This window comes from Channa argus, chromosome 6, assembly GCF_033026475.1.
Source record: "Channa argus isolate prfri chromosome 6, Channa argus male v1.0, whole genome shotgun sequence".
NCBI lineage: Eukaryota > Metazoa > Chordata > Actinopteri > Anabantiformes > Channidae > Channa > Channa argus.
This window is the reverse complement of record NC_090202.1, coordinates 23,260,101-23,276,308: the sequence shown is the minus strand read 5'-3', so window position 1 is coordinate 23,276,308 and position 16,208 is coordinate 23,260,101. Positions and strand designations below refer to the sequence as shown.

The following is a 16,208-nucleotide window of genomic DNA, read 5'->3' as shown; positions in this document are numbered from 1 at the left end:
TCTCCCTGCGCCACTCGTACAAATGGACATGTGGCTACTAGACACAACTTACTCTGAAATAACATCAATCAGAAATTCCATTTTTGACCTGAGCCACAGTGACATGTCTCTAGCATGCCATTTTTTTCCCTTTCTAGGCACTCCGAGAGATATTTCTTACACCATCAGCTCTGGGGACCCTGGAGGCTACTTTACAGTGGATCCCGACACTGGGGCCTTAAGGACCAGCCTGCCCTTGGATCATGAAACCCTGTCAGCTCTAGATTTGGAGGTCCAGGCCCGCAGTGGCAACCCTCCTGCTTTTGGCCAGACTCGTGTCCACATTACCATCACAGACATCAATGATAATTCGCCTTGTTTTCTGTCCTCAACCTCTGAGTCCTTGCTACTACCAGAACATACAGAAATGGGTACAGTGGTGTATCGGGTCCAAGCTGAAGACAAAGACTCTGGAGTGAATGGAGAACTCACATTTGACCTTTCTTCTCCAAGTGGAATCCAGAGGACCTTCAGCATAGAGCGCAGCAGCGGAGAGATCCGATTGGTGGGGAGCCTCAACTATGAAAATGCCCAACGTTACGACCTCCAGGTGATTGCTAAGGATAGTGGAGTACCCCAGCTCAGTGCCACCTTCATGCTTGTGGTTCATGTGCAGGCAGAGAACGACCACGGACCTGTGTTTGACACTCTTACCTATCGTGTGGAACTAAAGGAAGGGATTCCAATAAACACGCGCTTCCTGCAAGTCAGAGCTCTGCACAGAGAATCCCCTGGCTCAGGTTACTTCAGTCCTCTGGCATATCATCTGCGCCCAGATGGAGATGCTGCAGGGTTTGGCATTGCTGCAGATAGTGGCTGGCTGTTTGTAAAAGGTGCCCTGGACAGAGAAGTCAAAGACATGTATCTACTGACAGTGCTGGCCAGCGCCGGTCATGGACAGTTAAAAAAGACGGGCAGTGCCACTGTGCGGATTTCGGTGACCGATGAGAACGACAACTCTCCTCGGCTCACACAGGAGAGGGTCTTCATGGCCGTGAGAGAAAACCTGCCGGCTGAAACGGGTTTCGGTTATGTGTCAGCCACAGACCGAGACAGTGGCCCCAATGGAAGGCTCGTCTACCGCTTCCTGCACCCTGACCGCCACTTCCAGATAAACTCCAACACAGGTTATTTGATTTTTTTACATCCTAGGATTAATCACAGCAGTAAATACAAATAGCTGAAGTGTTAAAATAGTTTTACCAAAGAGAAGGTGGGTATTCATGCCAGAAACTGGATATGTGATAAAGGTGTGTTTAGATGTGTTGAAGGAGGATGTGCTTAAATAACACTGATGCATTAAAAAAATAAAAAATAAACTGCTGACTATAATGCCATGCTTACAAAAGCTGCTAGTGCAATAAAAGAAAGGCAGCACTTCTAATATTATTTGTTGAATCTTGGATGTCTTTGAGATATTTGTGAAATATCTGCTTTCAAAAGACTGATCCAAACATTAAAATGATCTATTTTATTATATCTCTTGTGTTTTTCTCTAGACTGAGCTTAGGCCATTGAAAACTGAAACGCAGTAACTGAGCAAGTCCTTCTACAAAAGCCTAAAGGTTTTCCATCGATGTGACAAAGAAGCTATTGTGATTTAACAGAAAGCATGTTTTATTGAGAACTGTACTTATTTCAAAGTTATTAGTGGAAAAATTGAAATCGGTGTTTAGTCAAGTCACTGAGTCATCTCTAAAACATGACTTTCCAGTTGCCTCTTCCCCACCGTCATAAATTAGTCAGATGAGTGTGACAGTACTAAGTGTCTTGCTGGGATCTAATTGGCCTGCTGAGCCTTTTAGTCTATGGGTGGAGACTCAGCCTCTCATTTGTTATAAGTTACTGGCTGGGTTGTGATTCTCTACAGCATCTGCCAACCTTCCAAAATTTCTGGATTTGTGTGTGTGTGAGACCATGTGTATTACTTGTGTGTCATTGATCAAAGCCTTCTGGCTCTAAAGTCTCTCATCATTATTCCAGCGCTCTCGACTAGTGCCTCAGCATAAAATCCCTCTCATCCACCCCCATCTCTCCCCAGGTGAGATTAGCACAAGGATGACTCTGGATAGAGAGCAGCAGTCTAATTACCAGCTTGTGGTGGTGGTGCAAGATGGAGGTTCGCCCCCTCGTAGCGCCACAGGCACGGCCTTCATCACAGTCCTGGATGAGAATGACAATGACCCTGCTTTTACCCAAAGCCAGTCAGGCAAAAACTTCATCATACAGGTAAGGCCACAAGACTAGAAACACAGACAACTGGAAACGAACTCTATCTTATCTATCTGCTTTTTTTTTTTTTTTTTCCTGCAGGTGACAGAAGGTCAGTCTTCTGGGGTTTTACTGAGCACATTACAAGCTAAAGACCCTGATGAAGGGGAGAATGGCACCATATTCTACTCTTTGTCAGGTACATTGCATGAATAATGTATATCAAAAGATTTATTATGTTTATGTAAATGACCTCCGCATACAGTAATGATACAAGAAATGATAGTAATGAGTTTTAAACTTTTATACTTTAAGCCCAAAAATTATTGTAAGATTATTATTATTGTATAATATGGTATTATTTATTATTGCTTTTGTGTTTTATATTAATTTTTAAGAATTGTTTGTTTATTTTCTGTAGTAATCACGCATTTAAATGTTGCAAACAAAAGAAACCAAAGTTGGGTCAATTGGTAACATCTGTCACTTACAGTATGTATGAACAATGGCTTTGATTTAATACTGACAAAATGCTACAAGTGACTCACTTCGTTTGTATATTTATTGCAGCCCTCCCTCACACATCATCTCCAGTTAAAGTTTAGACTCTCTGTCTCTCCCAGGTCCCAGGGCTGAGCGTTTCTCTTTGAACCCAAACACTGGTGAGCTGCGTTCATCATCCCCTCTCAGCCACTCAGAGCGGGCTGAGTACATTCTGACAGTGACAGCTACTGACAAAGGACTGCCCCCTCGCAGCACCTCCTGTTCCCTCACCATTCAGGTCAGGCGTCCATTGGAGTCCAGCCAGCAAAAACACACTTACTACTCACCTATGTAATATCAAAGAATAGACTCGGGGCTGAGGGGATCCATGTCTCTGGGCCCCTTAGACTAGGTGCAGACATATCAGCCTCACTTCTGACAAGCTTCCCTCCCATTCCCTCCCTTTTCTTCCTCTGTGAATTTTCAAAAGGAAAATTTCTATCTGAAATGGAAAAGTGGGTCTGAATGAAATACTCCCAGCTGGCTTGTGATGGGGGCCAGCTGTAGCTGTAGCTCTAATCAAGGTCATGCTCAATGGCTTCAACACTTTCTTTATACAGTAGCCTTTTTTTTTTTTTTTTTTAAGAAGGGGATAGCTATACACTCATGTAAAACATAACATTGAAAAAAAAATTCTGTTAATATATAGCATAGTGTAGAACAAGAAAATGGGCACAATGCAAGAATCCTGGAAGGAATATAAAATTATATGGTGTCGAAATTGAAGTTGCCATATAAACAAGCAGGTTCAGTGCCACGGTAATTATTTCTCGCTTCCACCAACTTAAAATGAAAGTCATAATTACTGGTCAGTTGAAGACACAGTGCAGTATTGTTCTTGCCCACTTATTATTATTTCCTTTAATCATCCTTCATCCATGATACTGTAGGATGAGACTATACACATTTATTTTTCTGGAATGCTCCTTTTCCATCTAATGTGGAACCGATTTACAGCTTGTCATGCTAGATTTCACAACAAACACTGCATATTTATCGAGTGCCTACTTACTGTGGGAACTGTACTATAAGAATGTAATGCTTGAGTATCTGAAACAGCCTTTCAGCTTACAAAACACTGTCAGTAACGCTGCTGAAAATTTGATCAACAAAGCCTATCCATAACCCAATCTCTTTTACAGCTGCTTAAACGTTCTCAGTCCATACTTGGCTCCAAGAAAAACATGTTTTATTAAAACAATGTGTCATGCATACTTACAGTATGGTCCTCCTTTCTTACAAAGGCGAGAAGGAATATGGTGTTTTCTTTGAAGACACTTAAAGTACTCATCGAAGGAAGTGTAAAGCTATACACAGTGCAGGAATATGTCCCGATACTAAATACAACCCCTCTCACTATTTCCTTCTCTGATTGTGTTACTTTTATCATCTGTTATTTTTCCTGGCAGCAACATGAGTATTAGATTAAGTGTGATTAATGTTAGCAGGCGTGATATTCAAGTCTATAAAAACCTCTTGTAACAGGTTTAATTTATTCCCAGTGAACACTTACAGTACAAGCATGTGAAGTGAGCAAAATCTGGTTTTGCTATTCTAAAATCTATTAAAGATTTTTATTCTTTTCACTGATAATTATTATCTTATGGTGCCACTGAGCATCTAAATGAAATATGTCATTGTTACTTTGCCCTTACAAACACATTCTTTGTTTTTCTTCATTACAGATTATCAGCATTAGCGGACCTCCTTCTACGACGAATTCACACTCACTGTCTTTCAACTCTGTGGAGGAGGCCAAGCCTGGCTCCATTATAGGCACAGTCCGCCTCCATGACAGAGAAACACCAGAAGGAGGCGAAGTGACCTACACGGTAGTTGGAGGTACGGACCAAGATGGGACATTTGTTGTGGACCGTCTGACTGGAGACGTGTACCTGGCACGTCCACTTGACTATGAACGAGATACACGCTACAGCCTGCAGATTGAGGTGGATGACTTTTCTCAGACCCCGCCTAGCAGCATCCTGGTCCACTTGGACATTGATGTAGAGGACAGCAATGACCATGCCCCTTACTTCCCCGAGGACCCCATCATCATTGTTGTCTCTGAGAGCATGCAGCCTGGCTCTTCAGTCTATACTTTTCAAGCTGTAGACAAGGACGGCAGTGGGCCCAACAGTGAGCTGAGGTACTCCATTTTCCAGCAGTGGCCAAACACTCCTGGCCTACTGACTCTCGACCCCTCCACCGGGGTTCTTTTCTTGGGCCAAGAGCTGGACTACGAGGTCACCTCCAACCTCATACTAGTTGTTAGGGCGACAGACTCTGCACTCGATGTCAGCCAGAGGCGCTGGGGTTCTGTAACAGCAAGGGTGTATGTAACTGATGAGAACGACAATCCACCAGTGTTCAGCTCACCAACAGCTGTCAGTGTGATGGAGGACCAGCCAGTTGGTTTTGTGGTGTTGTATGTCGTGGCAAGAGATGCAGACCAAGGGGAGAATGGCCGAGTGACCTACATCATCCAGTCAGGGAACAGTGGAGGAACATTCAGCCTCAACCCCAGCACTGGTAAGGCCAGACAAGTGCTATTGCAGGAGATAGTGTTTGCTGTATGTTGTAAGGCAGAAAGTGTGGGTGTGGAGTTTGTTGATGGCTGAATCATCCATATTCTGTGGTGATAGTACTGCTTAGATCTGAGAGAACTATTCGAAGGACAACTAGTTAAGCGAACACTTAATTAACACATGTGGCTCACATTCCGTTAAGCATGTGAATATAATTTACGTTAGAAGCAATTATCGTTTTTTTTTTTTCTCATCACAAGAAACAAAGAATTACAATAAATTTGCGAGGCATTTTCAAATGAATATTAAAGTTTCAAATAAATATTAAAGTAAAATTGTTTCTAGAAACAGTTGGAAATTTAAGGTCATCCAAATCCCGAAATATTTTCCATTTAGGCAAACAAACGAATCTGCATCTGCTCACTTGTGTTTGGGCCTTTTCATTGACTGTTTTTGCCCCCTGTAAATTTTATTTTGCATTGCATGTACAATCACCGAGTGCAGTTGTCAAAGTTTGGCTGCATTAACCCACACAAACTCTCTGTTTACATGTACATTCAGCACAACTCTTGCTTCACCTTTCATGACTTATTTCTCTCAGTTAGAGGCCAGACAGACAGAGATGGCTGCCAAATATTAAAACACACGCACGCACATGCACACACATGCACACACACACACACACGGGCAAGCACTCAGATATAACCCATCATCTGTTATTGTGGATCTATTCCCATGAAAGACCAAAGAAGTTTATGCTCAGGCTTCTGGGAACCATTAGAGAAGAGATCGGTTACGCTTGTTTATGTATCTGCACGTGTGTTTGTGTGTATGTGTGTGTGTGTGTGTGTGTGTGTGTGCGTGTGTGTGTGTGCGTGTAGGCACACACATATGTGTTTGTGTACTTGCATGAGACTCTGTCACTTAGTTGAATCTGACCTTGGGCTATTTGGTCCTGTGGGCTTTGTTGTGGTGTTTGAGACACGTGTCAACGTTGGCTCCACCTTCCGCGTCAAGCTGCCAACCATGAGGCCCCCCTGGAGCAGCTCAGGGATGGAAACATTCACAGTCTGTCATGCATGTCACTTCTGCTTCAGCCCAGTATGTGCAGTCATCTTGAAGTGTTTTCATACACACTGGTTATTTGTTAGAATAATGACAGAGTTAATCCTGTGAGCACCTGGTTTGCTCCCGTTTTAGGGTCAGAAACTGAGACAATCTCTACCTACTCTGTTTTCATTACTTTGGCATCACAAAAGTGCACACAACCATGCTTATATTAGGAATCCATAAAGTTGCAGAATGAAGCACATTGTCATCAGTCATTAGAAGAGAGGCCACTAATGTCACTTTTTGAACAACAGAAGAGCACTGGTGATACGGTGAACTTGTTTTTGTGTGGCAGACACCACCATTCAGGGATTAACGCATGAAAAGATGTCAATGACTTTGTATTGTCTGAGCAGCCTCAGCTAACCCTCATATTGTTGTCCAAAGTGTTGGCGCCGCAAACACCACATAGCCTTAAGATGTTGGAATTGAAAACATCCAAAATAAAAATGTTCGCCTGTTTGCCACTGTCTTTTTTTCCTGCCCATGTGTTATCAGTGACCCAGGATCACAGAGGATCACAGAGGAGTAGAATTAGGTAAAAATATTCCAGCCTGTAACTCCTACCAGATTAAAAGCTTAGGGGCAAGTTATCTCAGTCCTAGCAAGATAAAAAGCGAAAAAACAACCAAAGTTAAAACCAAAACAGCCCTGCCCACTCTTTCTTTACAGTTGCAGCTCGTTTTAAAGCATGAAATTGAAATTGAATCAATACAAGCTCTACCCTTTTAGGCAAGATAATGAAAAGGCACGGGTGCCCCTAATTTCTATGGCGCACGGCAGGCCTGGCTGTTGCGTGTCTAGAGCGTGTGTTTACTGCTTCTTTCTCAATGGCTGTGGCTTTCTCCAATGGAAAATCTCATAAACTGTGGCCAGACTGTTGGGCTGTTACAGCAGTGGTGGTGGTAGCACTCAGGTAGGCAAAGCTGTGTGTGTGGAGGAGATTAGCTCTGATTTTGCCCTCACACGGCAGCTTTTCACACTTACTTTTTAAATCACTTGACTGCACACAACTGGGGAAAGTGGCATGTTTTATTGGGTTTGATAGCATGCTTTCATACTATATTTATCGTGTAACTGCCTCTGTGAAACCGGCGGCAAAAAAGTATACAAACACACACACACACAAACACATTCAGGAAATCTCTGCTCAAATTTCACCTCTGATTCATCTCTCTACAGGCTCTCTGTCTATTTTCAAGCCTCTGGACCGTGAGGAGCAGGATGTCTTTAACCTCACAATAATCGCTGAGGATCATGGGATACCCCAACATTCATCGAGCCAGCTGCTGTGTGTCCATGTGATTGATGTTAATGATGAGGTGCCCTGGTTTGAGGAGAGCCAGTATGACGCCCAGATCTCCGAAAACCAGCCTCCAGGAACTAGTGTGCTGACAGTGTCTGCCTCTGATCTGGACCAAGGTGAGGAGCACAACGCAAACCCAGTCACTGCAGCTTTGGCTTATTATCTTATTATGGGAATCAAAAATACATTACCACGGCATATTTTGGTAAATTGGAGCTTGGTTGAAAGTGGGCAAAGTTTATGTTTTAGACACAAACTGTATGTTACATGTAACCATTATTTCTACAAATATTTAAATTTCTTTATTTTATATAGTAGTGGACTATATGTATTTGATGCACTATACAAAATACTTAAATTTGCATAAAGTATTGTCTTTATCGTAGATGTCTTAACAGATGTTAAATTCTGCTGTTTCAGCAAATAAGACATGTTCACTTTTCAGAGATTAACAGTTGTTTTTAATTGAGGACTACAGCGGAGTATGGGGGTAGGGATACAGAAATGGTACATTCCCCTGGACTTAGTCAGAAGCACATAAACCAGAAGGATTATAAACTTTCTCTCCAAAAGCAATTACTGAAGTAAACAGGTGAGGTTGCCAGACGGCTTTTTGTTAGCACGCAATCTGGCATCCAGAAACCTTAGGATGGCTGTCACTGCCTGCCAAGTGCTTAGACAGCAAAACATCTGAACGAATATGTACACATCTTATTAGGATAGATATAAATAAATTCTAAATACTGATTTTGTCAGGTATTAGTAGATAACAGAGGCTAAAATCTTTTTTGCATTCGATTTTTTTGCAATTGGTTTTTACGTTGATGTGTGGGCATTGTGTGTTTCGCTGTAGGAACCAATGGCCAGGTCTCATATGGTGTCGTCTCTGACAAGGGTTTCAGCATCAACCCAGCAACAGGTGTGATAACAACCACTAGGTCACTGGACCGTGAGCTCCAGGAGTTCTACACTGTTACAGGTACTGCCCTGAATATCCCGCACCATCAGAAACAAAACATGGCCATTTTAAGATATGCAGTCTTAGGAGTTCCTGTACAATATCTGTTATTCTAAAAACACCATTAAAGATGTTTTGTATGTTTGCTTTTTGTCCTTTGGGATTGTTAGTTTATGCAAAAGATGGAGGCCTTCCACCCAACTATGCCAAAGCAACAGTGAGGATCAGAGTGCTTGATGAGAATGACAACCCTCCTGTGTTTGGACGTCTCTACTACAGCATAGAGGTGCCTGAAAACCTGGAGGCCCTGCCTCTTTTCACTCTCAGAGCAACTGACCCAGATGCTGGAGACAGTGGGGAGATGAAATACAGAATTTCAGGTGGGAATTTGTTTTGATGCACTTCTCATTTTGGTAAAGAACAATTTCACTCCTGCCAGTTTGGGTTTTTATAGCAGAGGATTGCATACTGAAAAGGACACTTACCATTGCTTTACTTGCAGCTGGAGATCCATCTGGAGACTTTCGCTTGGACAGACAGTCAGGTGTGCTGTCCACTTCAAGGCCTCTGGATCGAGAGAAGAGAGCTGGATACACATTAACAGTCACAGCCCAAGACCAGGGCCACCCACAACTCACTAGTACTGCCACAGTGGAAGTGACTGTTCTGGACATCAATGACCATAGCCCCGTGTTTCAGAGCAGCAGCTACACAGCAGATGTTTCAGAAGATGTTCCCATTGGGTCACTGGTCCTGGAGGTGAAAGCCACGGATTTGGACCAAGGTCCCAACAGCCAAGTGATGTACTTCCTGAGCCATGGCTCTCGGAGCATGTTCATTATAGATGAGAACACTGGCCGTGTTATCACAGCCGCACCTCTAGACAGAGAGGGAGAGGGAAATGAACTTTACACATTTGAGGTGTATGCCACCGACTCCTCACCTGCAAACCCACGTAACTCTACAGCTCAGGTGACGGTCTACATTCAGGATGTGAATGACAATGCCCCCTTCTTTATCCAAGACCCACTTATTGTGAACATCTCTGCCACTAGCGTGTCTAGCCGTCGAGTGCTGGCCACCATGAGGGCTGAGGACAAGGACTTTGGGGCTAATGGCTCTGTTTTTTATCGTTTTGCTAATCCTGTAAGGGGTTTCACAATAAACTCACTGACAGGAGACATCCAAGCTACAGAGAAGCTAGAGACTCTGACCCAAAGCCAGAGGACTTTGATAGTTCAGGCCATGGACCAGGGCAACCCAGCTCAATCTTCCCTGGGGGTAGTTATAATTTATATAAGGGAGCAGAGCTACAGGGGGATACGCTTCTCTCGCACAACTAGAGATGTCAGTCTTCAAGAGAATGCTGCTAAAGGTTTGAGGGCTAAAAACTTAAAACCTTTTTAATTTACAAATGCATAATTGAAATATCAACTACAATAAAAATGTTTGGGTGTTTTTTCACCTTATAGGCACAGTGGTAATACAGGCTCAGGCCCAGTACCCTGATGGCTCACAAAATGGTATCAGCTACAGTATTTTCAGTGGGAACAGGATGGAGTCTTTTGGAATAAACTCCATCACTGGTAAGTGCAAACTACAAAAGTATGATTTTTTTAAATCTACAGTGTGACTCATTGTTATTTTTGTGATGTAGGTGAAATATGGGTCCAGAAATCTGAAGGAATAGACTTTGAGGAGAACCAAAAACTCCGCCTTGTGGTGAAAGCTGAGACGGCATCATCCAGCTCCTACATGGCTGTCAACTTAATCCTGCAGGACGTCAATGACAACCTGCCTCGCTTCCAACTGCAGAACTATGTAGCCTACATTAGAGAGGCTCAGGGATATGATTTTCCCATCATCCAGGTGCAGTAGCCGGTCCCCTACATAATTTTGGAGTTTGTGGAGTTTGCATGTTCTCCCTGTGTTTATGTAGTTTGCCTCCGGGTGCTCCGGTTTCCCCTATCGCTAAAAGCGTGTGTGTTAGGGATGTGGTCAGGTTGGCCCATAGTGGTGGCCCACTTAGTCGGAGCAGCTGAGGACTAATCCTCGATCTGACCATCTGACGCAATTTCATTGTTCACCTTGTATGTATAAACACAAATGAAGCACTGTACCTTTACCTTTACTCTGTGAAAACTTTCCTCAGGTTGCAGCAGATGACCTGGACAAGGGCCAAAACAGTCAGGTGACCTACTCTCTCAGGTCATCATCTATGAGTGGCTTATTTAAGATAGACCCGGTGACTGGCAGCATCACCACTGCAGCTATAATGGATAGAGAGATCTGGACGCAAACAACGTAAGCTTTCCTCTTTTTCCTCTCTGTAATGACATTCTGCCATGTGGTTCCCCTCATCTCATCTCTGCCCTTCACACATCTTTTTAAATGTTTGTTACTGTGATCGTTACTTTTATTAAAAAAAAAAAAATGACTAAATTTAACTAAGTTCGAAATTAGGTCCTCTTTAAGCAAGGAAAATGGTTCCGTTAAGAGAAGAGAAGAACAAAAAATTGCGAAAAAACACAAATAAGCTGATGAGACACCAAAAATCGTTTCATTTTTATTTTGAGTCACTATTTAATATCAAAGAATAGTACTGTAAATTCCAGACATTTTATCATAAAGGAGTATCTTCTAATTGTATATAGGTTGATATAGGTGGGGGATACAAAATTATGCATTGTTAAAAAAATAAGTTTCATGTTTAGACACTGATATTCATTTTGTGGCACTAGGCTTGTTGTTACGGCAACAGACCGGGGAACCCCACGGCTTGCTGGCTCTGCCACTCTCACTGTGATCATCATTGACCTCAACGACAACAGTCCCACGATTCCTGTGCCTCAGGAGATCCATGTACCTGAGGGTAAGTCTGCTGCGAAGTTGTAGTTAGTCCACTGATCTTATCATCACATCACACACCCTGGCAGCTCACTCAGAGGGGCTTAGTGAGAAAAGTCTGACCCTATTATGAAAAAAGCTGCTGCCAAGTTCCTCTGTTCATTTCCTGTCTTTTAGATCAAGGCATTCAAGAACAGGATATTTCTTAATAAAGAGCAAAAAAACCCACCATTTTTTTCTTAGTCTGTGCGCTTTATTTCAGTTCTGACCCGCTCTTCTTCCCCTACTTCCCCATCTTATAATCACAAACATACAGATACTTTGATCGGCACAGTTATCACCCAGGTAACAGGGAATGATGTGGACTCTGGGCCAGAACTCTCCTATACATTACACCTGGACACAAACACCCAAGGCATGTTCGGCATTCATCGTTATGGAGGAGGAGTGTCTCTGACGGGCCCTTTGGACTATGAGGAGAGGACATGGTACACTCTGACTGTCCGGTCTTCTGACTCGAAACACCAAAGTGAGGCCAACCTTACCGTGCTGGTGGATGATGTTAATGATAATGCACCCACCTTTACCCAAGACTTTTATCAGGTAGGACTACATTCACACACCTGTCTTCATACCTGTACACATGCTTATTAGAGTACTGACATGCTTACGTGTGTGCATTCTCATCAGGTGACTGTATCAGAGCACGTACCAGCAGGTAGTGCAATCATCACAGTAACAGCAACTGACAGCGACTCTGGAGAGAATGGAAAGATTACCTACAGAGTAATGTCATCAACTAGGGGCATCTTCCACATTGACCCACACAACGGTAAGTCTATTGCGTGCATAAGCTGTGTTCAGAGGATCAAAAAAAAGTTTTTATTATTTATGTCAATTGTTTTTGCTCCCTCACAGGTACTCTGTTCCTCAACCAAAAAACAGAGTTTGATTTTGAGAATCCTTCCATCCTGGTGATAATTGAGGCACGGGACCAGGGCACTCCATCCCTTTCATCGATTGCCACTGTCCAGGTACAAGTGTCCGATGTCAATGACAACGCCCCCATCTTCCACCAGTCAGAGTACAGAGCCACGGTGTCTGAGGATGGGCTTCCCGGATCAACTGTTCTGACCTTGGAAGCTGTAGATGGTGACCTGTCTCGAGACAACTGTGGTTTTGATTTTGCCATTGCCAGTGGCAACTTGGGTAATGCCTTCCAGATTGAGAACAGCGTGCACTTCTTGGAGGGGCGGGGCTTTCAAACAGTCGGCAGCCTGATCCTAGTGGAGGAGCTGGACTTTGAAACAGTGCCAAGTTATAACCTGACTGTCGTAGTGTCAGATCGTGGAATCCCTCAACGTAGCTCCAGCGTGCCTATCCTTATCAGTGTTGCAGATGCCAATGACAACCCTCCAGCCTTCAGCCGAGCAGATTACAGTGTGGTACTTAGTGAGGGTGCAGCAGCAGGGACAGAGATCTTGCATCTGTCTGCTACGGATCCAGACTCTGCTCCCAATGGAGAGGTGCAGTACTCTATAAGCTCCGGGGATGAGACAGACTTTTTCCAGGTGGACCAGTGGACTGGAGCCTTGAGGCTACAAAGATCTCTGGACAGTGTGGGACAGTTGTCCCACACAATTGTTGTCCAGGCTACAGATGGGCAAGGGCACTATGCTTTGGCTCCAGTCAGTATTGAGGTGAAGGACATCAATAATAACTGGCCCTTCTTTCCACTTAAGCTAGTAACTGCAAGCATCAGGGAAAACCAACCCCAGAATGCCTTAGTCACCATGCTGCATGCAATTGATCATGACAGAGGTGTTTTTGGACAGTTGAGGTACTACATGTTAGAAAACTCTAGAGAAGGAAAAGAGGCCTTTCTCCTCAACCAAACTTCAGGTGAAGTAAGGACTCGTTTTACTTTTGACTTTGAGAAAGTCAATATATTCAATTTTTTGGCTGTGGCCTTGGATGCCAGTAACTACTCTGCTACTGTAACGGTGCAGGTTTATGTTACTGGGGAGGATGAATACAATCCTGTTTTTAGCTCCTCAGAGTTCTCATTCGAAGTGCCTGAAGGAGCAAAGAAAGGTCAGATCATTGGCAAAGTACAAGCCAGTGATGAAGACGGAGGTGTGGATGGCATTGTGCTCTACTCTCTAGCAGACAGTTCGCCTTATTTTGAAGTCAATAAATCCACAGGAGAAATTTCCTTAAAGGTGGATAGTTACAGTAGACATGTGAGTCGCTCTAAAAGAGAGTTGCGTCTGATGACACTTGATGTGACCGCCCACAGCCCTCTGGAGACGTCCCGCACAGCATCAGCTAAAGTTACTGTAGATGTGACCCATACATCTTTTGGTCTCACCACAGATGTGAATATCCTGCTTATCAGTGTCATTGCAGTCTCACTTGGGATCATAGTCATACTAATATTAATTGCTGTGGCGCTATTTTTTGTTAAATCAAGACGTCAGACTAAGGAGCAAAAAGTGCACGGAAGAACGCCAATGTCAGGCACCATGCTGCACAGGTTTGAGGAAACAAAGATAGCTGCAAATGAAATGATTTACCACCAGGCGCTTCCTGGATACACGCCAGATCAGAGCGGCAGTAGTGGGGGTCCATACATTCGTGGAGGATCCCTGGATCCCTCCCACTCCAGTGGTCGTGGTTCTGCTGAGGCAGAGGCAGCAGAGGATGATGAGATCAGAATGATCAACGAGTACCCTCGGGTGTCAAGCATCTCCTCTTCCATTCAGGAGCGCATCTCTGCCCGGGGCCCAGACTCAGGTATCCAACAGGATGCGGATCAGCTGTCAGACGTTTCCTGTGATCCTTCCATAGATTGGTTCAAAGGAAAGAAAATGAGCAGTCTGAATAGTAGCTTATTAGCTGGCCAGGTGCCAGTCTACAGGGATGAAGGAGGTGGGTATGTGGGGGTGGGACGAGGACTAAGCATTTCCCATCCTAAAGACTATACTTTCCCAGAGGATGGAAAGCCTGCTGTAGATGGCAATCTAACAGCCATCGTGGCCAGTGATGAGGAGCTGAGGGGCAGCTACAACTGGGACTACCTTCTAAACTGGTGTCCCCAGTTCCAACCTTTAGCTAACGTATTCACTGAAATAGCACGATTGAAAGATGAAACAGCTCCTCCACATCCTCGCAGGTCATTTCATCACAAAGCAAAGGCAGAGTCGAGAATCGACCCTCCACCTCTCATAACCTCTGTGGCCCACCCTGGGGCAAAGACTGTACCTCCAAAGCCTGCTGTAGGGAGGACGTTTCCGCACTTGGCGTCTTTACGAAGATCCCCCATCAGTGGCGAGGGATCCATCTCTTCAGTAGCCATGTCTCCAAGTTTCTCCCCCTCTCTTTCACCGCTGGCAGCGCGGTCTCCTGCTGTCACACCCTTCAGTGTCTCGCAGGGTCCCTCTGCATCCATCATTAGCACAACTGAACACAATCTCGAACACAGTGAAGAGGCAGAGCTGAGAATTTAACCTGTAAAGACATATTTTAAAACGAAGTCATTGCTGTCTCAAACATATTCTACTGTATGACCACAGAAGCTGCAAACTGAAATGAGTCAGAGCTATTCACTTTGCTGTGCTTGCTAAGAGAACAAGTAGGTTATACTAAGAAGCGCAGATAGCTGAAGTTGCAGTGTTTACTGAAGGAAAAACTGAACTACATGACTAACAGGCCAAAATGGACTATGTGTTCTGTGTGTGCATGTGTGTATGTGAGCGTGTGTGTGTGTGTTTAGGTTAAAAGTAATTCTTCTGTTGATCAGTGTTAATTTGCACATTTGAATGGGGATTCATACATGATGTCAAAATTTTGTACAGAAGCATTGTCTATATTTTTATACTTGTTGTTTCTGGTAGGAAATGGCATCAAAGTGTCGAAAGGGTTGCTAAACCCCCAGAATATATTTCTATATTTGTATATTTGTAACGTGTACTGTATACTTGTTTGTACTGTAAGTTTGTCATAATTCTTAAGCTTGTGGTTTTAAATGACGCTTTCCATTAATGCTTTATGGATTCTAATTTTCTTTGTAACAGATTATTGTAAATATTTATGGAAGAAGAGACATCCTTGCTTGAACAAATGCAACATCAGTCAGAATAAAATATTGTGTCATCAGATTTTCTACAGATCCAGTGTTTGATCTCACATCAAAAGGTAATCGTGAATGTGAAATGCTCAGAAGTTGTCTTAGTCCTCAACATGCCTCCCTTCATTTTCTGCATCGGAAAATGGAACTTGACATTTAGTTAACCTCTCCTGCAGGTGCACTGGCTTTAATTTCTCACAACAAAAGCCTTACAGCCGTTCTTTTTGCATTGTAAAAATTATTGGACATTGAGGTTGAGGTGGAACATTCAGCAGCTTCCTATGTAAGACTGTTCTCTCCACTCAGCAGCCTAATCATTCCAGAGAAAGTAAGCAGGTCTTGTCTAGTCATCTTATGCTTCTCGGAAAAATATTAAGGAAACAGTAGGTTTTTCCTCATTTCTGTCCCATCCATTTTGTTGTATTGATTTACTGACAAACTTCAATTAATGCTATTTTGGACAATATTTCCCCCTCTTTTAAAGAATTCTACAAATAACACTAACACGTCTTACATACGGTAAGATAATAGTATGAA

The 16,208-nt window shown here is 43.4% G+C and overlaps 1 protein-coding gene across 1 annotated transcript in view; it reads left to right on the top strand.

Moving 5' to 3' along the window:
* Positions 1–15,700, top strand: part of LOC137129031 (protocadherin-16-like) — a 74,211-nt gene extending 58,511 nt beyond the window's left edge. The window contains exons 6-21 of the mRNA XM_067507815.1: positions 138–1,166; positions 2,081–2,268; positions 2,353–2,449; positions 2,874–3,031; positions 4,479–5,325; positions 7,614–7,853; positions 8,591–8,716; positions 8,866–9,075; positions 9,198–10,070; positions 10,168–10,281; positions 10,353–10,564; positions 10,848–10,999; positions 11,437–11,567; positions 11,859–12,145; positions 12,233–12,374; positions 12,461–15,700. Coding sequence (XP_067363916.1) covers positions 138–1,166; positions 2,081–2,268; positions 2,353–2,449; positions 2,874–3,031; positions 4,479–5,325; positions 7,614–7,853; positions 8,591–8,716; positions 8,866–9,075; positions 9,198–10,070; positions 10,168–10,281; positions 10,353–10,564; positions 10,848–10,999; positions 11,437–11,567; positions 11,859–12,145; positions 12,233–12,374; positions 12,461–15,051 — 7,397 coding nt within the window. The 3' untranslated portion in view covers positions 15,052–15,700. The remainder of the gene's footprint in view (positions 1–137; positions 1,167–2,080; positions 2,269–2,352; positions 2,450–2,873; positions 3,032–4,478; positions 5,326–7,613; positions 7,854–8,590; positions 8,717–8,865; positions 9,076–9,197; positions 10,071–10,167; positions 10,282–10,352; positions 10,565–10,847; positions 11,000–11,436; positions 11,568–11,858; positions 12,146–12,232; positions 12,375–12,460) is intronic.
* Positions 15,701–16,208: the final 508 nt, after the last annotated feature.